Source organism: Syngnathus floridae, chromosome 6 (assembly GCF_059516105.1).
Source record: "Syngnathus floridae isolate MCC-2025c chromosome 6, RoL_Sflo_1.0, whole genome shotgun sequence".
Classification (NCBI taxonomy): domain Eukaryota; kingdom Metazoa; phylum Chordata; class Actinopteri; order Syngnathiformes; family Syngnathidae; genus Syngnathus; species Syngnathus floridae.
This window is the reverse complement of record NC_142418.1, coordinates 12,770,278-12,798,244: the sequence shown is the minus strand read 5'-3', so window position 1 is coordinate 12,798,244 and position 27,967 is coordinate 12,770,278. Positions and strand designations below refer to the sequence as shown.

The window sequence follows — 27,967 nt, the reverse complement described above, 5'->3', positions numbered from 1 at the left end:
CAACAATGAAATATTTAACAATAATGTTTTTTTGTTAATTACGATTAAATGTTTTAATCGATTGACAGCACAAAAAAATTATAACTAAAATAAAGTCCTGCCAGACACACAGCAATCAAGCATGTTAGTATCATTAACACTGTTTGTAAAATGTCCAAAAATCTCACAAACAAAACGTTTAAGATAAACCTTTCTTCTTTAATTTTTTTTTTTTGAACACCTATGAATGCAGCTTTCGATTGCAGTGACAACACAGTCTAGGTGGTGTGAGATGTGAGGCGTGCGTGTGTGCGTGCGTGTGTGTGTCACACTGCCTTTGGACACAGGCTTGCGGAATGTGTTACGAGCAAGGCAAAACATCGGGTTGTCACAGCAACTAGCCAAGGCCAGGGACCAGATTTGGGGAGTTATCAGGTTAGTACAGGCTGAATTAAAAATGTATCTCCATAATTGAGGATGATCTATAAATCCAGCTACATTAACCAGACAAGAGGGCCCAGACACAATCAATTAATGAAGCAATCAGAAGTTGGCGTCGTCATCTTTCATTTGACTAAGATCTTTAAAACAGTCCTAACTCTCGCTCTTGATTGGACCGAACGAATCATATAGGCAATGCACGTTTTATTATTTATTTATTTTTACTGGGAGCAGCAGAGCGCTCCATTGACTGAGCAGGGAGGGAGACCGAACACAGCAGGCAAAGCGGAGCAGGGGGACGATGGTGGGGAAGCAAGGTTGGGGGCCGTGGTGGCAGCTGGAGTGTAGTACACGCATAGGTACGGAAGAGGAGTGCGCTTATGCGAGCCGGGATTCGGGTTAGTGGGGATCCTTCCAGAATAAGCAAAATGATGTGGGTGCAAGTGAAAACCTTCAAGTCCTATTTGCCATTATGACCTATCATACTCTCAGTCCTATCCTTCACCTCTACCAGGAAATGCAATACTACACTTTTATCCCAAAGTATGCACACACAAACCAACACAGGTAGATATGATGTCAAAATCAATACGTGTGCTGTTATTTTCGTCTTCATCGCTCAGTAGCAATGACCTCATTGCAATTAGAAACAGACAGTCCCTTTCGTTAAGGTTAGAGACAATGACTCAATGATGTACAGTGAGATAGAAAGAAAGTAAGGAGGTGTACATTACATACACACTCTCTAGTTAAACCGTTATCCTGCTAAAAATAAATCTCTTGATGGATTAGCTTAATTGTGTTCAACCATCATCTGTGTAGAGATTGATAAATTATATACGGAAAAGCAAAAGTATTAGAAACATCTTGTTACAGAAACTACATGGACAGATATGACCAGGGTTGAAAAACCTATCTGGACATGTGTGGCATAAATATAAATATTACGGGAAAAAATTCATACCAAAATGCCTAAACTATCAAATAATAAGGGTGCTTGATAGGCAACAAGTGTTGCAGAATATCAACAGACCGTAATCCCACACAAAATCTTCTTTTTTTAAATTTTCTTAATACCTTCATCAGTCCATTTTTGTAATCCAGCATTGTGTGTTAATAGACAAGACAACTCTAATTAACCTTCATCCATTGCTCCCTTGGTCAGGGAACTGGTGCGTTTGTGTGGATTACACTCATAATCCTCACAGAGTGTATTATATACAGAAATTGTGTGATATAGGATTTAGCGGTTCGAGAGGTCAGACTAACTTAATTGTGATGATGGACTTTTGGCTGGAGCTTCACAGGAGCAGACCATAATGTTAGGAAATATGTGGTCTCCTTTTTTAGTACATGTATCAAGAAAAAGGTGTTATTGGGTTTAAAAAGTTGCAGCTTTAATAAACGGCCAGTATTTTTGCAGAAAGCCAGCATTTGTTTGGATGTGTTTTTTTTTTACATTTATCTTTTTCACTCCAGCAGATGAACAGGAAAAATGACACTGTGTCATGTAAAACTAAGCTATCCTGCAATACAGTTCTCCCTCAGGATTTTCCTGTCGTTTTGACGTTAACAATTTTAAAACATTTATATAGTAAGTCCTTTTCACCTAATGTTGATCATCTGAAAGTTTTAAGATTTGCCCAAATTTCAATCATGTGATGCAACCCTGTTATGGGTTTAATAATTTTATTTTATTTGTTTATCTGAGCAGTATGTTTGAGCATTTCTGATGTTTTGAGTCAAATTTTTTACATTTATAACGTTACATTTTGGTCAGTCTGGCAACAAATGTGCATTTACGGCTGCCATTTTTAATTGACCATATGGAGCAAGCACACGAGACAAATAACTGAATCTGCTTCTTCATCTTAAAAATGTCTGTAAAGGGTAGTATGATAAAACAAATACCTCACTTTCTCCAGCTGATAAACAAAGACGAGTTGTTTAGGGAGGCAAAAGGGTTCAGCCTCGTTTATCGGTCACATTGCAAATGCGAGTAACAGATAAAGAGTCCTTGAATCATGCAGTAGCTGTGAGTCTGTGGTAAGTGGTGAGGCCACTGGAAGTGTACCTTCCCATCTGCTACACTGCTGCAAGTGAGGAGATGATTGAATCTAATTCAATAAAAAGCAAATCAAAAGTTACTTTGCAGCGCATTTATCTTCCTAGTGGTAAGCGGGCATACATTTCGCAGTACAACATGTCCTCATAACAAACTGCACATGTCTTCAGAATGGAACAGCCCAGATTTATAAAAATTGTGAGCATGAAACATCCATATGATACGGCACGTGAAACAGAGAACATGCTGACGTGAAGGTTAACCTTAGTTGTCTGCTACATTTACGTTGGCAGTTCTGTGCAACCTCGACAACTCATACCAAATGTCAAAATATCTGGGACTAGTCAGATCACCCTTCCACAGTTAGAAAGTAGTCAAACTATTCCTCCGTCCTTTTTCTATGTTTCTCATCCTCGTTAGGGTAGACCCTTGAAAGGTCATACGTCAATTGCAAGGCACATATGGACAAACAACCTTTCACACTTAATTTAGAGTTGTCAAATCACAACAGAAGAAGCACATATTTTATATATGGAAGAAAGCCAGAGTACACAGAGAAAGCCCACACCAGTATGGGAAGGCTGCCTTATTTGGTGAGTGATTCGATTATCAGCTGCATCGTCAAAGTTTAAGTATTAGTTGTTAGAAGAGGAAGCCTAACCATGCTGGTTCCTGATTTGTAACACAGCACAGGTTTTTGTCAGCAAGCTACCATTTTCATTTGGTGTTGACTGTGATGTGTTCTATTTCTGGTGATGAACTTAACCCGAGGAAAGAACTCTCTGCCAATAATGCTCTTCAGGACTTGCAGTAGACTATGATAATGAAGGCTGATCAATTTCTCCATTTAGCTTGCTACAACATTAGATTTAAATTCCCCACTCAATTATGTGTGACAAAGGCACACCATTTTAGACAGCAAATTGTATATTGATAAATGGTGCATATTAAGAACATGCACCAGGACTCACCTTCCTCTCTTTATCTCCATAATCAAGGCCCAGTGTATCCATGGCGCGAACAATGGCAGCTAGAGATTGGATGGTGTTGCTGTAAACAACAGGCTTGTATTGCTTTACATCATCACCAGAGAAACCGTCCTCGTGGATGATCCTAAACACAAACAAATAAAATTGTCAGTGGGAACATACAGATGTTAATGCAATGTAATATATTTGATAGGATGAAAATGGTTGGTGTGTACTGGTAAGTAGGGGCATGACTAATAATAATCATCTTCATCATCATTATCATCATCGTCATCATAATGTTGAACAACACGAGTAGATAAAATACAATTTAAAAACAGCTTGGAGGAAGATGACATTTAGCCACAGTTGCAGCAGCCTGGTCTATTGTTTTAAATGTCATGCAGTCTTTTCCTTCCAGGAAGACAAGGACATACAGTGAAAAGATCGTTTTCTAGGCAGACAAACAGTTGCAAGGAGACAAACAAGATAAGACCAATCAGACAGTCAAATAGGTAAAGAAAAACAAAGATAAACAATTGTGGTGAATTTAAGATTCAGAGCAATGTTCGCAGGGTAACCAGTTGAGATGGGCAGCAGCTGTCTTTCGAAGAGAATTGATACGTATATACACAATAGTATTTGCTTTTTGAAAAAAAGATTCGCTTGACCATATCATAAAGTATCTGGAACAAAACTTAGGGACACTGTAAACCAATCAGATATATTTAGCTTTTTCTGTATTGTCAATGACAGTTACAATGATAGCTACAAGATAGAAATTATCTAGCTGTTCGTCCATCCATCCATCCATCCATCCATCCATCCATCCATCCATCCATCCATCCATCCATCCATCCATCCATCCATCCATCCATCCATCCATCCATCCATCCATCCATCCATCCATCCACTTTCTGAGCTACTCTATTCTCACACGGGTCGTGGGCGTGCTGGAGCCAAAGAACATACATGTTTCTCTAGATATTGACAAACATTTGCATCGTAACTTCACATCACAAAACAAGATTTTAATGTGATCTTAAAATGCATCCCCTCAATTCCAGCAGAATGGAAAATACAGACCATTTCTAGGAAGCAAGCAATGGCTTATGTTGTGTGTGCTTCTGCAAGTGTGTGTGCGTGAGAATCTGGCCTGCTGATGTGTGTTTTCATGCATGAGGACCTTTTCTCATTGCCCACCCTCCAAGCCCTTCTGTCAGCAAAGAGCTGCATGCGCGAGTGTCAATGTGTGTGTGTGTGTGTGCAAATGTTCTCTTTGCCTTGGCTAATCTGTGACCTGAAAACATAGTTTAATTTCACACCGAGCCAGACAGATGGACAGACATGCTGACATATGGGCAATTTAACCAGGATATTACACCATGATTGTTGAAGGGTGTCCGTCAACTTTACGCAAGTAATCCTTTGGTCTGTGGGTTAATACGTGGTAAATTTTGGTGAGATAGAGAGAGCGCATGAGAGACAGACAGAGAGATGATGATTTACCATGCAATAAAGTTTAGTTCAGTTTCAACAAAATTATTACATATTTTAATTACCGTATTTTCCGCACTATAAGGCACACTTAAAAACTTGAAATTTACTCCAAAAAAAACACAGTGCGCCTTATAATGCAGAGCGACTTATATATGAATCAATTCATAAATTTGTTGAGCCATACTGGTTGTACAAAGCGCTCTGCCAAAATGTTTCAGTATGACTAGTAAATTACGAGGTCGCATCGCTTTCAGCATTACGCCAACCGTGGTCAGGGGCGTCACTGAAGTAAGCTACTACTGGTCGATCACATGACATTCTTTGTATAGGCTAGAATCCATCACATCGCTTGATTGACATACAGGTAAGCCTGTCGGGAGGCCCGCCCCCTCACCGCAGCTTTTTGTCTGGGCATACACAAAGCGAACAAGCTAATCAACGCACTACGCACCAACTTTTTCTTTTTTCTTTTAAACTAAAGAAAGTTTATGACCATCAAAAATGAGTGGGGTTGCTGGACCAAGTAAGAAACCAAAACCGTATCACTTTCATCCCATCTCTTGATTGACATACAGGTAAGCATATCAGGGGGCAATCACCGGCATTTAGCTGCGCTTTACGCGAGACGAAAATAGAGCCCATGGACTTGGAAAAACCCACACAATGAGTGGTGCCTGTTGTAATGGAAAAGCAAAGGAGGCCAGGCCAGGCCAAGCGAAGCTGGATCTGATCGTTCTGGAACTTGGAAAAATGCCATCATTTGTTTTATCACCCCGCCACTCTTTTCTCACACATAGTCATGTGAAGATGCACTTTCAAAGACACAAATCCTGCACACCACACTATGCAATAAGGTTTTTATCTTCACCATTGCCCAAATCCAAGGACACAAAACTCTTAGAGGTTGTCTCTTTATCACTCTGTTGCACATCCACTCCATTTGCAGTCTTTGTCAACAGAGCCCTTTGTGACAAGGTGCATGCTGACCAGCTCCTGTCAACACTTCTGGACAGTGTTACAGACACCTTTCAAGTGTGTCTGTGTTCATGGGGGAGAATTAACATTAATGGGCATAAGATAGATGACTGTAGAACAAAATTATTACAAAAGAATCTAAGAATAAGTGTCATTAGGACGGCCTCGACCTTAATAGACTCCAACACACTACCAGACGCGTTACTCAAAATGCATGCCTCAGTCACTTTGTAATCTGGCGATGCTCACTGGCATCACACATTAAGGTCAAGTAGCAACATCCTGACGGCACATACCGTACTTTCAAACCTCTGTACTCTGACTGCAATATCTATTGTAAGTATTCTTTTAAAGACCAAAAACCTATTTATTATGGGTAGAGAATGACGTAAGTTTGAGCTGTGAAGTGTTCCAACCTTTCAGCAAAAGCCTTATTAAGTATAAGTACAGCTTTTAGAAGAAAAGCTTTACACCTTAGGTAGGCAGGACCATACAATATCTTCGAAACTGCATTCAAAGTGTACAGTTTTGAAAGGTTCACTTCATGCACTTTGAAGTGGAAAGCATAGAACAAAGAAAATATCTGGTATGTTACATGCATTTTGTTCATGCACCACTGTTCAAAAGTTCGGGGTCACCTAGAAATGTCCTTATTTTTTTTAAATCGAATTGCTATTTTTATCAACAAGGATAACATTAACCTAATCAAGAAAATACTCTATATATCGTCAATGTGGTAAATCACTATCTAATGATCCATTGCGTTTGCTATAATGATTAGAAAACCCAAGAGCAATTATGTTAATTTTCACTAAATTCTCTGGGTGACCCCAAAGTTTTGAATGTTAGTGTAGCTCATCAGGTTTACTGCGCCAAATGGTCGGCAACGGTTTTAATGTTCACAAACAGTATTTCTTGTCGCAACCAACTTTGGAATATCTGTCAGGCGTAATTTGTGACCTTGAGTGGACCATGAGAAAAATCTTCATTCATATCTTAGCTGTGCATGATCACGGGAAGCTAGCTCCAATGTGAAGAAGCCCCACAACCAGATGTGCAAGTCGCACTAACAAATCTGTTTTATTATAAACAAAGTGGGTCACTGTAAAATAAATAAGGAAAATCAATATTGAGAAGCAGACATTATGCCAGTCCCGGTTATCCCTGTTGTCCCAGATCCAAGGTCAAACTTTAATTATTCAGTTCATCTGCCCTCCCCTGTGTAAAAGTCAGTTACTTACTTTAAACATGTATAATAAAAGTTGATAATGAGAACCAAAGAGAGCTTAATCATAAATCACACGATGAAGAGCAAAACGCAGTGTACCCAAAGGGATAAAAACGTAAACGATTGAGTATCAAATGATGAGTATCAAATGATCATCAATGCACATTTTTCAGCAATTTAATCCATAACTCATGCAGAAATTAATATATATATAAAAAACTCGCCTTTGGTTTAGGTTGTCAAATAAAAACAAACTCACAGAAACATGAGATACATTGGACAGCTGCAAGTCACATCAGAATAGCCAGAGAGGTGTCATGGGGTCAATCCTCAGTCGATGCCTTATTCAGAAACACCTTGCGATTGACTAATCAGTCCGGGGTGTCTGGTTTTTACCATAAAGGAGAGTTTGACTTCAGCTCCCTCTGAGCTCAGTATATAAAGTGGATGGACAGATCAATGAATAACTAATATAAAGCTTTATCAAGTGAGTTCAAATTTAATTCAGTCAATTCATTTGTATAAATGACAGTCAATATTTTCTTGTATAAAATCCCACTGAAGAAAAGCCGAATGTTTTCCATGGTTTTATGAAAATGATTCAAATGAGAACCGAAAACACGGACATGGTGTAACACAGTGCAATTCTAGGCAATAGAGAATCAAGACTTCAAGACAGTTCTGGACCACATCATTATCTTCAGCTTCTCTCCTCTCACTTCAAATGACTTATGTAAAGTTTTACTCAAGAGCCTTACGCAATGTTATTTTTCAATTTTATTTCATTTTGTTTAAATCGATACATTAACATTATCTGCACCTTTATATTTAAATGAGAGTTTGGCATTTATTAATATCATTAAGTGTTCACAAGTACACACATTCTCTTTGCATATGTTATATTTAACAATTTTTGTTCATTTCATGTACAGTAAAATCCAAAACAAAAATGTTGCCTGATCAGTTGTGTGTACTTCATTTCTGATACATGAGATAAAATGAAATAAACAAGCATACGCACTCTGATGAAGGCGGAAAAAACCGCCGAAACATGTCAGGTAATGCACCTAAAATAATTAGTTTGATATAAAAGAACCAGTGAAGTGATTAAAAAGGAAAAAGAAGATGAACTTAGTACAGCTAAGCATACGTACATACAAAAGCTCATCCAGCCACAAACCACATAGCCACTTCTGTCAGCTGACCATCATAATAAAGACTGCATTGTCTCACAGCGTGACTGATGTTAAATCAGGCAAATGGTCCAAGGCAGTAGGTCCAAAAGACCACAATCACATGGTTACACCAACAGTTGCACAAAAATAAAAACATGGGCAGAAAGGAACACATATAATCTTATTTTTGTGTAATTCTGGTGCATAACCCAAAAATAAACCAACAAAATAATACCAAACGTGTGTCATTGAGCTACAAAATCGGGAAAAAAGAACTGCTGAAAGACTATCACAACTTTCAAAAAAGCTTTGCACACATCAAAAAACAACAGGAGACAACGATGTACAATAAAATTGACAGCAAGGGAATAACCATAGTATGTTTCATCAGATTAATAAATATTGAGGACTCAAACTATAGTGTGTGTAGAGAGAAAAATAAACTACAGTCCAGGTAAACATCCAGCTACAAAGCCAATTTGGATTGATAGTTAAAAATGTTAAAACCCCACCACACCCGCCTCCATTATGAACATTTAATCATAAACCCAACCCTGCCAAGCAGAAACATATAAAAAAGGCCCAGGGGCAAAGTTTCAAAAAGATTTTTTTTTTCTTTTGTCTCATGTATAAATGAGCCACTGCTCAGCCCGCTAATAGTCAATCCCATTGACCAATGTCGGTGTGCGGCTTTCATTACCATGGAAACTTGGGGTGTGGCCAGGGTAATTCAGGTTGTAAAAAAGATAATGAGAACAGCAAGGATTAACCAAAAATGGTGTTTTCACTTGTGGAGTCAGCGTTTCATCATCAAGCCACTAGACAGCACTTGTCAGTAAGTACGCAGCCGCAGATCCATAAAATCAGGCTGCAAGCAGACTGCAGGTCTTAATGCTCAATTAGGATTTTTGAGTGAAATCTGTGTGTGTGTGTGTGTGTGTGTGCGTGTGCGTGCCTGTATGTGTGTGTGTGTGTCTCGAGGATGACAAATAAAAAAAAAATCACAGGTCACATTTTTGAAAATCAATCTAAATCTGGGTCGCATTTTCCTGCAATGTGAACCTGGCCTAAAATCCAAATCATTTTGTAATAATCACACTATTTTTTTTTTTTTTATAAAATAGAACTACATTTTAAATAAATTTGAAAGATGCAAGCACATAAAAGCAATTGAATTTTAAGACACGCACACGCACGCACACGTACAAACATTGAAAACAAGTTGTTATTTCACAGCTCACTCAGGCAGCCAATCAAATCATTCCGGAGATGAGCACGCCCGCGGCTATATTTAACCAATGAAGGATGACTATCTGGCTGACAGACTTCTTCAGATGACCAGTTAGCTAGATTAACAGTTGGTACCGACACAACCCCCTCGATCCCTCTTTTCCATTTCCGACCATGACTTCTTTGGGTTGAGCTTTTCCACAGGTCAGGCGGCTAATAATTATCAGAAGAGAGCAGAGTCCACCGAAGGCGTGGCCTTGCAAGCTTGGCTGACAACTCTGTTCTTGTTTATGTGTGTCATTTCTCCCTGCTTACCTAATGAACAAAGACTTGTTATTGTACTTGCCAAACTTTATTCCTCTTGCCCCCCCCCCAGTACTGCACAGCCGTAATTCATTCATAATATTTTTTTCTTGTTTGTTTTATACTGCACATCTTTTTTTCTTTGAAAGACTAAATCTCCACATCAAGTTGCTTTAGTTTGGTGCTTTAACAACCCACTCCATTGTTTTTCAGACCCAAGTGATCTCTCTCAAGCCCTCTTGCAACGTCAGCTCTCAAACAACAAACTGCTTGCTTGTCCCTGGAACCTGGACCATTTCTGTGCAAACTTGCTCTTCTCACTCGTTCTGGACAGTTGGCATTAAAACTCTTTCCCAGACTCCCTAATCTATCCCCTCTTTGCCTCTTGTCTCTAACCCCCCATCCTTTCAGCACAAAACACAGTCCCATTTTTTTCCTCCAAACCCCCCCACCTCTCCTTTTCTGAGGATCAGACCTAATTATCGCCTGGTCTAGAGAAACCACACACACAACTTCACAGGGGGGGAAGACTGTAGGAAGCATTGTAGCCGTAAAGGACCAATTTATGTTCTAGGGCACAAATACACATTTAGATTGGAAAGAAAAACTTAAAAATCAAGTCAAGTAAAAAAAAAAAAAAAAATTCACATCAGCTGGGTGGACTATAAGGTGCACTGGACCATAAGGCGCACCTTCAATGAATGGCCCATTTTAAAACTTTGTCCTTATATAAGGCGCACCAGACTATAAGGCGCACCATTAATGCATCATGTCAGATTTTTAATCCAAATCAAATCACTCTCTATTTTATCTTTTTTTATTTCAACTTCAGATGCAACAAATTACTTTATAATCACAAAATAATGATCTAAAATCTTTTTGTTTCATGAATCATAGTCCTCAGCGGGCCACTTATGATTGATTTCATGACACAATGCTTTGGGCCAGTTTAAATTTAGGAATTTGGTCCACATATAAGGCACACCGGGCTATAAGGCGCACTGTCGGCTTTTGAGAAAATTTTAGGTTTTTAGGTGCGCATTATAGTCTGGAAAATACGGTATTAGAAATCATACACTGGAAACTCGTGCGTCCACCGACATGTTTCCACAGGCGATGTAATAGCTTCACTTCATTACCATAACAAGTTTCCCTCTTTAAACTGTATCACCTGATGAGCAGTATTGAGAATCATATTTCATCTGTGCTCCTCGGCAGAGATATTATCACTGCTTTGTCACAATGCTCTCGTCATTTATCACTAACCCAGTGATTGCATTAACCCAGGAGTCGATACCTTTCCAAAGCGACATCATATGCAGTAACAGAAAAGCATTAAACTTGAAAAATGGACATTTTCTGCAGTTATAATAAAAACCTCTAAACTATCGGTGAAGGTATTCTGGTCGATTTGCACTCAAACAGACTGCAACGCACAGTGCCGCTCAATACAGAGAGAGACACGATCAAATCTCAACCCAAATCTAACCAAATCATCTCACCGTAATGCTCGCTGAATGTAACACATCCACACACTCCCACATGAAGACATGCCCATTATGGGCTACTCAAGTGCACGGCAGCTGTTCAAATCCCAGCAACAGAAAATGCAGTCGAGATAGTCGAACCAAATGCAATACTGAGGAAATCACTGAGACTGAGAAAATGTAAGGAGGGTATAACACATCAGAGTGTAGCCCACCTTTCTCTCCTTTATGACTAAAGCCCATCAAGCCCAGAAAACTGACTCCGTCATTGGAGAGAATACTTTTAAAACCCTCGTCCAACATGCGTGCATGAATGCAAATTGACAATATGACACAGTGAAGGTAATCTATCTATTGAGATGACCATTCATTGTGGTTCCAGTGATTTATTATAGGCAAAGTGCATCTTCAATGAACCCACTGGGAGTTTGAGTCAGTGTGCACAATGTGCTGCACTGCGAGAACAACCATTAACAGCTGAGAAACAGACTCATCTGGATTCACTGAATCATATATTCATGTGATACGTATTCATGTCACTATGGCCGAAGCCTATTATCGGCTGAAGTGCACTGAACCATCTGTAAAGTGATGCAATGCTAGAGATTGGGGGGGGGGGACATCACGACAGGATTACTGGATTTCTGTGTAAATTGCTAATAAATCAAGATAGGCAGCTGCACGTGGGGAAAAAAAAAGAAAAAACAGGTAAATCCTGAGGGCACAATATATTGGACGATGAGTGCAATGATATTGTAAATATCACAATACTATTATTAAAATAATGTTCGGGGAAAAAACACCAAGAGTAAAGACAATTACCTGTGGAGTTTTGTGTGACTATTAGAATCGGAAAAAAAATATTACTTGAATACTTTGGGGGTAGGGGCGGGGGGGGGAGCAGCCGAGCATAACTTAAGTGGTCAAATACAATCTATTCTCAGACTCTGTAGATGAATGATTTGTTTTGATTTTAAAACAATTCCCCCCAAATTATAGGAATACAAACAATATGTGTATTTCTGCACCTTTTATTAATTTAAAGTGACCCTGAAACTTGAGCGTCTTTTTAAATTTGAAGTATTGCTCCATGGAAGTGGCAAAACATTGGTTGCATGTGACGCAAATATGGTTTTTGAATAACTAATTATAGTTTTGGGACAGAATTTTTTGTGTTGACCAATTTTTCCCCTCTTGTCTATCTTTACAATCACAGCTCAATGCCTGCAGTACATGTTGGTCTCTGTGATATGTTCCTGAAAGAGAGAGGTACTGCAATCTTATTCATACACTGTAGATTTATTAGACCATGAGACCAATTGAGACTTACTTCATCTGTTTTACGATGGTGCTTTTCCCTGACTCTCCAGCCCCTGCAAGGATGAGAGAAAAGACAATATCAACTGGGTAGATTTGAGCACCTTTGTGCATGCATGCATGTGTGAGAGCGCAAGATGGAGAGAGTGAAAAGGGGGAGGGCGTGGGTGGAGAGAGCCAGTGAGAGAGGAAGAGAATGATCCTCTTCACTGAAAAAGCTGGGTGGAGATGGCAGAAGGAGGACGCACCCATTCCTCCCAAACATCCTTTTCATCCCCATGAACCTGGCCGCCATGAATAATTAAGACACTAATCAATGATTCAATCTACAATCTAAAGAGACGCTGTGGGACCCCCATCCTCACATACCTATATCTGCATGGATGTGTGATGTGATATCAAATTAGGGTGTGTTCAGATGCACTCACGATCAACTCGATGCAGTTCTTCATTTCCCTTTTAGTTGGACTATATTAAAATGGATTTGGATTTGAATACTCTATCGCTTCTGAATCTTTAATGACGCCCACCCGCGCGTCGTAGTTCTGCAGAAGCCCCCGGCGCAGTGGTTCTCTTACCGAGCAGCAACAGCTTGACATCTTTGGCCGCGGTGAGCCCGTCTTCCTTGAGGTTCTTCTCGATGGCTTTGCTCCGGTCTAGAGCAGCCCTCTCCTCTGCGCTCAAAGTACATCCCATGGCTAAAGAACACAGCTTGATAGCGTTACCAGTAACTGCACCCACGGAAACAAATGCACTTCAAAAAAGGCTTCAAACTGGTTGCAATTCCCGGTTTTGCGATCCCGCTGTCGTTCTCTCACTTCCTCTCTCAAGTGCTCTCAAAGCGGCGGTGGGACCGTTAGAACATTTAAACTCGGCTCCACTCGTTTTGCTCCACGGAACAACAGTACGCAGCCTCCGCACCTATTAGGCTTCCAAACGTGGGCTGCAATGGATCCGCTTGTCCGTCCGTCTGTCTTTTTTTTTTTTTGAGGAGGGGGGGTGTTTTCTCACTTTTAGAACACGTCTGGTTCTGTTCGTCTCCACTCCGTTACTGGGTAGCTCGCATTGTTCGCGTCGACCTTCCTCCGTTCCGGTCCTCTGGTGACAGGGACTCTGACTGTGTGCAAAGCGACAGCCTCCCGGTATCTCCCGTAGGGGCTCTGTCAATGCTTCATTACTTCATTCGTTGACTTGCAGGTTGCAAACGTCATAAGGGGGGCGGAATTGGAAGCATGGAAGGAAGGGGCAGCAGAGGTTCTCGTTGGCGCGGCTTAGTGGCGCATTTATGTAGTTTAAACAGCGTTGCCATCCAAAACACATATAGGCAAATCATACACAACCAGTTTGCCTTGAGAAAACACCGGAAGCGCAGAGGGACATTTTATATTTTACCCAAAATATAGACTGTATAAAATAAATTTCAGTAACAGGCAAAACCATCAAATGGTCTTCCACTTGATGAGAGAAGGTACACAAGTAATCTCTATATCCACTTTTGGGGAATCAATAAGTGGTGTGCCTTGAGTTTTTTTTTTTTCCGTGAAAAAATGGCTCAATGTTGAAAAACAATTTTTCAAGATATGAATAGGATGGAGTGCGGCTCGGTGTCGCACTGGTTTGCACGTCCGCCTCGCAGTTCGGAGAGTGTGGGTTCAATACCACCTCCTGTCCTCCCTGTGTGGAGTTTGCATGTTCTTGTACCTACGTGGGTGTCCTCCGATTTCCTCCCAAAACCATGCTTGGTAGGTCGATTGAGCACTCCAAATTACCCATAGGTGCGAGTGCGTATTATTTTTCGTCTCTGCGTGCCCTGCGGTTGGCTGGCAACCAGTTCAGGGTGTCCCCCGCCCACTGCCTGATGACAGCTGGGATAGGCTCCAGCACGCCCGTGACCCCCGTGGGGACAAGCGGTACAGATAATGGATGGATGGATAATTATAATAATGATAATGTTAAATGTAAATAGCTTTTGAAAAGTTTATTCCTAGATCCATCATCCACACACTTATGCGCACAATTATGCTCTTAACTATACTGACTTGTGTATAAAACAATTTTCAAACTACTTTGGTGTTTGCACATCGTGATTTCATCGTGAACATTTTGACACTGTACAGTGAATTTACTTTAATGAATGAGTTTTTTAGTCTGATGCCTTTTGCCATGTGGATCTTACATTCACAGTTCATACAATATAGTCTTTCCCCTAAATCACAGGTGTCAAACTCAAGGCCCGGGGGCCAGATACGGCCCGCCACATCATTTTATGTGGCCCGCGAAGACAAATTGTGCATCAAATTCGTGTGCCTTGACTAGAATTGCAAATTGTCTTCATTTTTAACTATATGTTTTTTTTTTTAATATTTGACCAGTTTTTACTCATCTGATTTGAAAACGAGTTATTTGTCAGTTTGCTTTGTAGCTTTTACTGTTTATAATATGAGGTGCTCATACATTTATTTGGGTTGACAGTCATAATGGCCCTCCGAAAGAAGCTATGACTACAATGCGGCCCGCAAAAAAAATGAGTTTGACACCACTGCCCTAAGCATTCAGTCACGTACTAAATTTTTGGTGGTTTCATACAAACAAGGCGTGGTTCAACTTGACTCTATGCTCAAATTATCGCCCCCTACTGTAGATCACATGAGGTTTTATACCCATGCAACTAGGAATGCTGGAAAATAGAGGGGAATGAGTGGATACTTAAAAACATACAAACAAACTGAATAAACAACATTTAACTAACTATTGAAGCCATCAAAGAACACATGGATTAAAGGTTTAGCAATGTGAGATGTCCCAAAACAAAGAATGGCATTTATTGCATGCCCATTTTAGGAGACTAAAAATGTCACTGTTTCAAAGCCTCACAGTAGTTTGACGTCAATAACTGATTTCACAGCCGGCTGGTTTGCATCTTCACATCCCTTGGAGGTCTATAAAAAGTTTTTTTATTTTCCATAAAAATTGCAGAGGTTTGCTGCAACAGTCACATCATAATGGCCACTACCAGATCCAACACATATTTTTTTCTACAAACATAAGAGGAAAAGGATGGATATCTTTGAAATTTGTTCAAAGTTGTCATTGTCATGACAGACAAAATAGTAAAAAAATCTGCCTATGTAAAATGATCGGGTTTTTTTTGTATTGCTTTGTGAGAATAAGCCAACCCACATTTCAAACAAAATGTTTCAGGCACAGCGGTTTCTGCTGAAGACTGTCAATGAGTGTACTGGTGTACCCTCTTTTGAACTTTAAAATATCTGGGCAATAAAATATGAACACACGTTTCTTTTGCCTCCTCTTATTTTTTTATGTTGGAGAAATATGATGATTGGCAGATGACTCGCTTGTGTGGCTGGAAATAAATATAAATCGATAAATACAAACCCCGGGGGCAATTTAGAATTTTGATCTTTAGTTACCTGGCAAGTTTATGAAATTTGGCAACAAACTGGAGTACTTGCAGAAAACCCATACACTGAACAAGGAAAAAAACATGCAAAACCCACACGGGATTTTTCTAAAGGTCATATACAAACATTATGCATGAAATGAAGACGCTAAAAATATATCCCCTCTATGATCCGTCAACTTATCGTTGTGGAGGGGTTTGTGTGCCCTAATGATCCTAGGAGCCAAGTTGCCTTGGGCTTTATGCCGCTGGCAGGATCACCGATGGCAAAAGGGTCCTTGGTGAGGGGTCAAACAAAGCATGGCTTGTAGATCCTGAAGTAATTGTACCCTATATAGTCGCTTCTCGGGGCTAATGAACGGAGTTAGGACTTGTGCCTTTGCACTTGACAGCGTAAGCAGACGTAGAGTTCGGTTGGTGTAGGTCAAGAAAAAAGACGTGCAGGTTTATTTTCCAAATGAAACACGGCAAATAACAGCATAAAAGTAACCAAAACAACCACGTATGGCTCTCACTGTAACACAAATAGCTCCAAGGCATTGACACAGTGGAAAACTGCTTACTTCCTGTCAATCCCGCTGGTGTTCAAATTCACAGCGTGTTTTATAGCTTCCCTGTGCCATAGGCATAAGAGTCCCTCTGGTGGTTTGGGAGGTAAACTACCCCCCTGATCAGAACCTGAGTGGTGCTAACACTATTGGATATCTGTGCTCGATATGGATCGTCCATAATGAACACCATGTTCAAGCATAAGGGATCATCGGAGTTGCGGCTGCATGTTTGGGACACTCGGGTGAAGAGAGGGGCGGAGTTGTTGGCTCCGAAGCTGGGGTAAGATGCCTGTCCGACCTGGCAGACACAAACGTGTTGTGAAGGTTTTCTGGCAGAATCCCCTGTCAGAAAGAGCTCCAACTCATACCTCCAGCCCATTAGATATGGGGTGAGAAGATCAGGCATCCTCGAGGGGACACGGAGTCAAACTGCTGGTCCTCTACATTGAGAGGAGCCAGATGAGGTGGCTCGGGCATCTCTTTAGGATGCCTCCTAGACGCCTCCCCGCGGAGGGGTTCCGGGTATGTCCTACCAACAGGATGACCCAGGACACGCTCGAGAGACCATGTCTCTCAGGTGGCCTGGAAAGGCCTTGGGATCCCTTGGGATGTGCTGCACGAAGTGGCAGGGGAGAGAGAAGTTTTGGATGGCTGGTTTGGATGGATGGATAGATGGCTGGATGGATAAAAATAATTAAAAAAATAATAAAAAAACACCAATGCCATGAAAATTTCTCATTTCAATATTCCTTTTCTTTTATTTATTAATATTTTGTTCACATGTGAAATACATATCCAGTTCAATTGACCCTGTGTAATATTGCACTTTAGTCTTTTTATGAAAGCCATTTAACACATTAACATTTGCAGATGATGATGGCCCACTTTAAAAGCATTGAAACACCTCATATCTGTTTCATGGTAGTCAAAATATTTTGGTGAAAAGTTTATTTTAAAATGTTCCAAGGCCATTGATAGCAAGAGATGACACATTCAATTCTATTTTCTGTCCATAGTGTAAGAATGCTTTTTGGGTATATCGGGCTCTTTCTTTTACAGCAGTCATATTTTCACTTGTTTGCGACTAATACTTAGTAGCATGCCTTAACACACATCCATTCATGTCCAGTGCAAATGATTAAAAATTAAAATAGGATAAATAAAGAACACAACAGCAGCTGAATGTGTGTAGTCACTCCTGAAAAACAATCGAATTGTTGTGAGGAACAGGAAAATAAATGCATGTCTTAAATGTGCTGTGCCTGTACACTTTCAAATATACAACTGTATTTTTAGTGCAATTCCTCATGTTATACACCAAAGTTAACATGCTAAAACATCAGAAGGCATATTATTATTTTTTTGTTCTTGCTTGTTTGGGCTAATTCGGCATCTTCCGCGTGTTTCCATTTGACTCGCATCAAGTTCAAATGGAAGCAAACGAACCACGTTCAATTATAAGGGTTATAATAATAGAATGCAACAGAGTAAAAGTTCGATCAGCTAAATTTCCAAGTCAATTAATGCCCTGATTCTCATTCCCAACAGTAAGCCGAATGAAATCCTTCTCTCAGTCATGTTACGCCTGCCTTGAAAGTTTTTGGACAAGCATTCTCCTTCTGCTGTGCATTTTACTTTGGTGTCTTCCACCTCACCACTCACAGTTGCTCTTTACGACATTCCTATGGTCATCCACATATTGTATTCTGTACAGTATTGCACAAATCATATTTTTTAAAGAAAGTCTCCCCAAGTATACTAGCACTAAAAGTAAAGCTAGAAAATATGCAGTGTCAGTGTTTTAAAAAGAATGACATAACATACAGTATGAGTTCATTGGGATATTTTTTTCCAAAGAATAATTCTACACTTCTTCAATTTATAGATGCATAAATGATGAAATGAAATGCTCAAGAAACCACCTCACTGAACCCACATTAAAACACAAGAGGAAATTTGGAAACGAGGAAAGGCAGTGTCTTAGTCAGTCAACACAAGAGGAAATTTGGAAGCGAGGAAAGGCAGTGTCTTAGTTAGCCAGTTAGTCAGTCAGTCAGTCAGTCAGTCAGTCAGTCAGTCAGTCAGTCAGTCAGTCAGTCAGTCAGTCAGTCAGTCAGTCAGTCAGTCAGTCAGTCAGTCAGTCAGTCAGTCAGTCAGTTAGTAGCTTATTTGTTTGTTTGTTTGTTTTTTTGTTGGTTGGTTGGTTGGTTGGTTGGTTGGTTGGTTGGTTGGTTGGTTGGTTGGTTGGTTGGTTGGTTGGTTGGCTGGTTGGTTCTTAAGATGATCCATGTCTACTTTAAACCAGCATGTTTAGAATGCCATCAATTAACAAAGAACAAACTATTTAACCATAACTGTAGTATGGAGTTTGTGCAAAAATGCAGTGGTGTGGTTGGTTCAGTCAAGTTGAAAAGTCTATCATTTGTTGTCCTTGAAACCATACATTTAGTTAGACGAAATAACCCTAGTTACGTGTCTGACCTAAAGTACATAGGTTAGATATTAAACCTCTTGCAATATGTCCAACTGATACTTAAAATGGTTTCTGAATGAAGTTTAGAGTGGCTTGATTCCATATGTTGACTGATGAATCTTCTATTTCATGAAGGACAACTTGCCTTAAGATTAACACACAAAAATGCTTCTGATTGTGTCTACACTTTTTTTCCAGAACCCCCAAAAATCAGACAGAACAAAATATATAATGACGGTCTCAATCCATGTTTTGCACACATTCAGGTAATCACAATATTTTGTTTCACTTGTGTGCATTTGCAATAATATGATTCGAAAATAATAAGTTACTTCTGTACCCATATGTAGGAATCCTCTCTCACAGAAAGACTAAAGTGCTCAAGCCAAGCATGCACTGTGTGCATCTTGCTGGTAATAGGGTCTTGATATTCTTGGAGCAATCCATTAAAGAAAAAAGACATTATTTGTACAAATATGATCATTTCTGCATTTCATAAGAATACTTATGCATACAAAAAAGGCAAATAAAATAAATAACCTGGCCAGCTTCTAGGATCAAATTCATGCACGGTAAGATGTGTCTGTGGCCTGTAGAGAAAAGTATAATTATTAGGACCAGACAAAGAAAGGCAATAGATTTGACTGAAAATACTTGTCACTTCAGTTGTTAAAATTAAAACGATTTTGTCGTGTTTTGTTGCTGTTGATTGAACCGAGATAGTCCATTTCTGGTTTGTTAGCTGTTTTCCAATATGTAGTCCATAAACACACACACAAGCACATCTCAATGATTAGTTTGTCAACTTTATTACCTTCTATTTCAAAAAGGGCCACTCACTGCACAAACTAATCACTGTTTCTCACAAGTGGATGCTGGAAAAGCGTCAGGTTCTTGATTTTGGAACACATACTGTCAAGTATAAGACATATGCACCTCAATGTGAGCAATTTGAATGCTCAATCAGACAGGAAAAGCAGAATTTGGTAAGTCCATGGAATAGTAAAAAGAGAGAACAGAAAAATATTCTAGAGGTCTAAAGACTCACAAAATTTACATTGAGTAACTTACTGATTTGAGATTGGACTCCATCTCATTAAAGCTCCATTCAGTCAGAGGGAGGTTTACACTGAAAGGCTGCAAAAGAGACAAAAGCAGGGGCAACATGTTGGGCTCGTAGTGCAGGGAATAGTGACAGGACCGATAATGCTAGGTGGTAACTCTTGGTGGCGAGATGCCAGTCATGGAAAAATCACCACTGCATAAAAGTAAACCATTAATGGCTATGCTTTGTGCAGGAAAGAAAGATGAGATGTATGGACAAATTTGCTACGTTAAAGTGGAGAAAAAAAATAAAAATACAAGTTTGATTTTAGTTGAAGCAAAGGAATGCGGGCATAAGATACCTGGGAAAATAACAACAAACCTGAAAAGAGCCACAAAGAGCTGTATTTTTGTCTAGGTTACCGCATTTGGGATTTTGGCAAATGCCAATTTGTGCTTTTCGCCGCAAATCGTAATCATTAAAATCCGAATCACGTTTATTGGAATTGCAGAACACAATCATATCCTAGTTGTATAAGGGTGTGCGGACTTATGTCAGTTGTTTATTTCTAACTCCCCTCTGTAAAAGATTACAAAAAATGAGTTGCACAAGTTATAGGTCACATTAAAGATGGAAAACATTCTGAAATAATTTATCATAGTCTCATTTCATATTATCACAAAAACTGGTCTTTGAACAGGGTTGTGTAGTCTTTTTATCCACTTATGCACGCATGTGGTTTGCGTGCATGCGTGTGAATGCTTACATCCATGTTACTCTGTTGATGGCTCCTGAGTATCAGCTGCTGCAACTCCTCCAGGCTCATCTCCATATTTTCCACTGCATCAGAACCACACTCCACTCTGCAGACACAAATAGACTCAGTGACAAGTTGTCACCGCTTAAACATAACGTGAGTGCTTACCTTTCAATAGCAGCTCTCTTATTCCTCCTTTCTGTCACTGAGGCAGATGATCCTCTCCCCTCTAAGACAGACTGCACCATTGCAACAGGAAGGACGGGAGGTTCTGAGGTGCACACTTCACAAGCGGAGTTCAACGCCAGGGTGTCTCCTCCAGCAACACCGCCACCTTTCACTCCTGCTCTCACTCCTGGACTCACAGGCTCTTCTTTGATCAGCATCAGGCACTTTTCCCTATGACTTAATTAAATGGGACAATTACCCATAAATTAGTTGCTACGTCCATGAGAATGTGCGTAACGCACAAGTATCACAACAGATCCTTAAAGTCTTGGAAATAAAACCTCATGAGAGCATTTTAATCAATCATAAACGAAACCACTGCAAAACCTGTTATTCCGGAGGATGCTAATATCAAGCAGAACATTCTCCATAGCTTCTGCTGATGTTCTCATATGACTCCATATGTTTTTACCCTACAGCGGTAGTCACACTAAATGCCGCTAAAAAAAAAAAGATCTGCTTTAAGGAGCAGAAAAACAGCCGTAATCTACATGTTTATATTTACATGTCTACAGTTTAACTGTGCAATATGTTTTTTTTTTTTTATTGACAAAAATATGGGGGTGTGCAATTACATGTCACTTGTTTGTGTATGTTCTTTTGTGTGGTTTTTAGTTTGTATAGACTTTTAGCTTGTATTTTTAATTTTTTTTTAATTTTAGCAGATGCACTGATCGGCTGGCACTTTTAATTTCGTTGTACATGTGAAAATGACAATAAAGATCTATTCTATCCTATTCTATTGACTGTCTCAAAGCAAACTTTGATCACTCATTGAGCTTGTTAAAGGGGAAATCCATTCCAAAATTGTCTTTTTTTAAATAATATCATGTGTGCAGCCCAACTAGTCAAAACACAGTGTTCTGACTAATGTTTCATTTGTGGAATATGAATTAAACAGGCAAAATCCACATATTTTTATCAATCGCAGGGGGAGGACATTTTGCTCAGTTTCAGAAATCTGGTGACCTGAGACCTGGCAAATGTGATGCCATTTTTAGTTCACGCAAGTGGAAAAACGGCCACCCCATAAGAGATAAAAATGGGTGAATTTTGCTGGTTAACTCATATTCCACAAATGCAATATTAATCAAAATGCTGTGTTCAGACTAGTGGGGGCACATACAACATATAAGAATATTTAGGGGTTGACTTCCCCTTAAACAACGCTTGTGGGCACAAATATATATATTGTACATATCATATATTAAACATATCTGCTTTTGGGGATAAAATAAAGCTCACATTGAATGCTTCAGACTAGTCCTACAATCATCCTTCAAGTTTTGTCTTAAATCACATCTGTCACTTCTTTAAAGCAGATTCAAACAGCTCTTGTCTAGATTTGTGGGAATTGTGTCAGCCATGTGAGTACGATGACAGGCGTTGAAAAATGTACTGCTTTTTCTACCGACTTTACCTACCTGGTCTCATCAGACTGCATCTGTAGAGGCATGCTTGCTTGAGATATATCTGTTACATCCGATATGATCGGTCCACCTGCTAGCCCAGTGGTGGAACATGAAGCAGTATCACTGGATGGCTGTGAAAGAAGAGCGGTCAAGTCAAGTTTATTCAAAGTATAGTATCCTTAATCAAAAGGGGCCTCGAAGTGTGTCTAAGGCCACGGTTCACAGAGATCAATGACATCCCCTGGTCCAAACCACCCATCCCTAAAAACTCAGGGCAAATGTAAGAAACTTTGAGTAGAAATCACAGATGAGAGGATGGTGATGGTATTTGCATCTCTAACTAAGCACTGCTTCCATCTAGTGTTGATATGGATTACATAACAGAATACAGAGGAGGTGGGACAAGCAATTTTCTATCTATCTATCTATCTATCTATCTATCTATCTATCTATCTATCTATCTATCTATCTATCTATCTATCTATCTATCTATCTATCTATCTATCTATCTATCTATCTATCTATCTATCTATCTATCTATCTATCTATCTATCTATCTATCTATCTATCTATCTATCTATCTATCTATCTATCTATCTATCTATCTATCTATCTATCTATCTATCTATCTATCTATCTATCTATCTATCTATCTATCTATCTATCTATCTATCTATCTATCTATCTATCTATCTATCTTGCTATAGAAGTTGCTATTTATCCCAGCGCATTGATTCTATGCATGACTGTAAGACCTCAGTGAATGAGTATAAGGCAGCTGCATAAAATTGAAGCTGTGAACATTCTCTCACCGACTGGATGTAGAAGGGCTCATGCACTGGCTCCATTGGGTTAATATGGCTGAACTTGGACGCAGGTGGGCTAAGAGAGCCATCATCCAACATCAATGGCCTGAGCAGATAATGAGGTTTTAATGTTAAATGTTTGTGTCCGAGCAGTTTCACTATGCTGTCAATACCTATTGAGTGAACAATGAAAGGCTTGACGATTGGTATGTTTTCAATACGGTCAGAGCGTTAGAGAATATATTGGGGAAATAAAAAATTATGTGCTATATATAGTTTTACCTTGTAAAACATATTTAGTCATCGGATTCAAGCATGATCACTCAACTGATTATGTCAACTCATGGTAAAGCATGAGCCATCACTGCAGCTTTGCCAGGCAGCATGCTGACCCTGAAATGTCTGTTCTCTTGCCACCTTTGTGTGAGAACGTGCCTTTCCCACCGCAAGGCTGAACCAGCATTTTACATTGGCTCTAGCAGGGTCATGCACTCAGGTCTGCCTTCCATCTGTGTGCACGTGTGTGTGTGCATGTGTGTGTGTGTGCGTGTAACTGATTCAGCACTTGTCGCCATTCACACAGCTTGATGGTTCAGTTTGTCAGCTGAGCCAGCCCTTCCCACTGCCCCACTGTGGCCCCGTTTGTCTAAATTTTGTTGATAGGAACTCCGTGTGTGTGTTTTGTGTGTGTTCATACTCACAGCTTTCTCTTCAAGCTAACAGTGCCGGGTGTGTTGGACTGCATCTGGCTGAACAGAAACTGAATTAGCTGGCAAAGAGAGAAAAGGCACAGCATGAATCAGCAACTCCCTCTCACCTTTCTCTCTCAAACATAAGTGCACACGTACACGCACGCACGCACGCACGCACACGGACAAAGAATATTACATTTCGATATCTTTACTTAAGAAGGTCTGTTCGCCTATACGTACATATTTAGTTAACATAGTGGATGTAGTTGAGTTGGCTAATACAATACAATACAATACAATACAATACAATACAATACAATACAATACAATACAATACAATACAATACAATACAATACAATACAATACAATACAATACAATACAATACAATACAATACAACACAACACAACACAACACAATACATTACAATACAATACAATACAATACAATACAATACAATACATCATTTATATAAGCAAAGGATTTGTGGAAAAGTTACAATTAATGCATACGTTTGCATATCTACATTGACTAAAATGAACGACAAATAATTGCAGTACGTCTTAGTGATATTTCACTAAAAGTTCATCAATAACAGCTATTGATATTGAGGAAAAAGTATGTGGCCTTTATTTCAATATATATTTCCGATCATGTTTAATGAAAGACCATCTGAATGGTGAAGACAAAAATGTAAAATTTTCTGATGGATATAATGTGTGCAATTTGTTGTTGATGAAGGCATCTGGAAGCAATTTTTAAAAACAGCATGAAGTGAATTGAGCTATTTACACACATCTGCTATGTGGCTAAACAATATTGGTACAATAGTCAGTCAAGCATATTTAGTCATCACACTGACATCATCAACAGTCCCATTCTTTAGATCATATGGACTGACCTTGTTCATGACCTTTTGTTGCTGTGTGTGGTTCTGTCTCAGTGAGACCACCTCTCTCCACAGAACTTCATTCTGCCTGAAAATAGGACAGGAAAAAGATATGATTACAAGCTGAAGGGGACATATTTAGTATTTGTTTCAGTTAGTACAAGAAAAACAAATGATGATTTGATACAGAGAGAGACAAAGCTGGAGTATCATTACTATTTGTTTAAGAAATAATTATTTGTACCCTGCAAATTATTAACACTTTTGTGGCATGGGCATGTCTCCAGTGATCAGATTGTTTTAACACCATCCAAATAGAGCACTATGAAATAATCACTTTGTTATGCAATGGGCAAATTATTTCATTCTGCTTAACGTTACTGTCAATCGCTCAGAATTATGATTCATGAAAAGTAAGATAATTTAGACCATTGTCACATACATGTGTCTTTATCAATGTGGTCACTGTGTGTGCGTGTGTGTGCTTGTGTGTGTGTGCATGCGCCAGTCAGGTGAGCAGGTGAACATTCTCTGCTCTCATTAACAAACAATGCTGAGTACAAAGAAACAGCAGCACACAAAGAACACACAGCAGCAATTGAACAACAATAGTGGGCTCTGTTCATGTACATGTTGCAACCACGCAACATGGCTAACATGGTTTTTCCAAGCATGTATATTTTCAACAGCTGGATGGACAGTATATGGATTTTTTGGACCCTACTCACTGCTTCATGTCCTGCATCTGACACTCCATGTTGTCCTGCTGTGTTCTTAATAGCTGAACTTCATAAAGCAGTTTACTGAGGTCCTCTTGACGAACTTTGGTTTCTTCGCTCTTCACTATTGATACCTGCACGCATGGTTATTTTGTGACATGATGTTTGTTTTGGCGCAGTATTCTTTATTCTGTGTCCATACAATACCTTCCTCTTGATGTGCTCCAGCATATGTTCATGTCCCTGGAGGAAGTACAAATGTTGGAACTCTGTATCATCTCGCTCAGGTTTAACCAGACCACTTTGCTCAATATTTACAACTTTTCGGAAGCCGTCTAGATCATGCAAAATAGAAATGCATTAGAAGGAAAACAGGGGAAAAAGATGAAATGATAATAAAAAAAAAGACTCACACATATTGAGCTGTCGGACAAAGCTTGCCATGTTATTGTGTTTAAAGTACTTTGGTAGAACTTCTTTGGCAAAGCGACCCTGGTCAAACACATGGAAACTGGTCCCAGTCTAAAACAGACAAATACAGTCATTAATCCTGGCTGTTTTAAGAAATCTTGCTCTAATTATAAATCACTCAATCAAATCATTTGCCATGAGTCATACGTCCAATGTAGTCAGATGATCTACCAAATATTGTGAGAGTCTGGCCATCAGTTGCTCACAGAGTAGCCATACATTCACATCGATAGGCGATTAAAGTCTTAAGTCAACATAACGTTGTTGGGATGCCAGAGGAAACTGGATCGCATGAATGTGAGGCAGCTCTCTTGACCACAGAGACATTTCGCTCATCAAAAAGACAAAATTGCTTGTCCTCAAGACACGGAGCAGACAAACACTGCAAGTAGCATATTGTATAGTATTTTGTACAGTGTAGTGTTTGTGAGTCAAGCAAAAATGGTTTGCTCATGAATATGCAGCTACAATGGCAATGATGACAGACAGCATACATGACCAGTTGTTGTCCACGTTTATTTTTTGTTTATTTGTTTTTGTGTGTGGTACTGTCTTAACTAAACCTTGGTTTTCACTTTCTCATATTTGCTGGCGTTATATTTCCCACAAATATATAGCGTTTGTCAAGTCAGTCCACGTGTGTGTTATTTTTGCAAATTACTCACTTGGAAATGGATTATTCTATTTGACGACGTGATGTTAATGGTTGAACAAACGTCATTTTTGTCCAGAAAAAAAGATTATTTTGGAGGTATGAGCATTTGTCCTGACACCAGTGAATATAGTTTTGACTTAGTAGTGGTACTGTATGCAGTGTCCAGAGTGAGCAAACGGAGAAAAATATAGTTAGGACTACTGACTTAATTTTCCATCCTGAAAATTAGCCAGAAAGATCAAGAGTAATCAAGGTAGCCTACCCGATAACTACTACAACATAGCATTATCATTATGGTTTTAAATTTCTGACTTTATATTTTAGGCTAACATTGTGGAAATCCTCAGAATACGGAATAATCTTTTTTTTATTATAATTCTTTTATTTCTTAATTAATGAACACACTGACATATAGCTAACGTGTACATTTTCGATTTTGCTATTAATTAGGATGGTCCACACATCCACATTACAGCTTAAGTATTTTGTTGTTTCATGGGTAACTTGTGTGTCAAAAACCATTACTGTACTTTAGATGAACACAGCAGCACACTGGTCCCTTGTTTACAAGTGTCCAGTGGATGATTTGAGGTTACTCACAGCACTCCAGCAGATTAGGTGGTTGGTATCGGGATCCTCCACTAGAGTCCACAGTTTGGTGAGAAAAGCTGGAACATTGCTGGTGTAGTTGCCATCTACACCCAAGGCACCTGGAGACTCCTGCATGCTGACTTGAGGAAATCAGATGTGTGTAAGAGTGAGGAAGGCCTGTATACGAGTGTATGTGTGCCAGTTCCCTCTGACACTATTTCATTTTGGAGAAATCCACTTGTGGAAATCCGTTACTGATATTCTCAAGTTTGCCGCAGTCGGTTTGATTCCATGCTGAGCTTGTTTACGTCATGTCCAGGTTTGTATTTACCTTTACGGTCCTTGACTAGTTTGGGAAATATCTTAGAAATATCTGTATTAATCTCTCAGTAAGAGTGTTGGCCAATTTTTTCTGCCCTCTCTCTGCTCTCTCTGCCCCACCATCATTCAACTGAATGTCATCACAGAAGGTCTTTGTCAGCACCATTCAAACCCATCCCCTAACACACACATGCGCACGTGCACGCAGCCATGCACACACACACGTGCGGGTGCACACACACACGTACAACAATACCTTACAAAGACT

The 27,967-nt window shown here is 39.5% G+C and overlaps 2 protein-coding genes across 2 annotated transcripts in view; both read right to left on the bottom strand.

Annotated features, from left to right (window-relative positions):
- Positions 1–13,878, bottom strand: part of LOC148396605 (guanine nucleotide-binding protein G(o) subunit alpha) — a 50,152-nt gene extending 36,274 nt beyond the window's left edge. Inside the window, exons 1-3 of the mRNA XM_088378468.1 lie at positions 13,247–13,878; positions 12,682–12,724; positions 3,457–3,598 (exon numbers count right to left, since the gene is read on the bottom strand). Coding sequence (XP_088234594.1) covers positions 3,457–3,598; positions 12,682–12,724; positions 13,247–13,364 — 303 coding nt within the window. The 5' untranslated portion in view covers positions 13,365–13,878. The remainder of the gene's footprint in view (positions 1–3,456; positions 3,599–12,681; positions 12,725–13,246) is intronic.
- Positions 13,879–17,403: 3,525 nt separating this feature from the next.
- Positions 17,404–27,849, bottom strand: hsf4 (heat shock transcription factor 4). The gene is made up of 13 exons (XM_088378804.1): positions 27,388–27,849; positions 26,075–26,183; positions 25,869–25,996; positions 25,671–25,795; positions 24,955–25,030; positions 24,063–24,130; positions 23,368–23,467; positions 22,568–22,686; positions 21,084–21,320; positions 20,925–21,021; positions 20,185–20,250; positions 19,928–20,025; positions 17,404–19,703 (listed from the first exon to the last, which is right to left on the bottom strand). Exons 1-12 carry the CDS (start codon positions 27,511–27,513, stop codon positions 19,966–19,968), a joined length of 1,311 nt encoding a protein of 436 aa, XP_088234930.1. The 5' UTR covers positions 27,514–27,849; the 3' UTR covers positions 17,404–19,703; positions 19,928–19,965.
- Between the last annotated feature and the right edge of the window lie 118 nt (positions 27,850–27,967).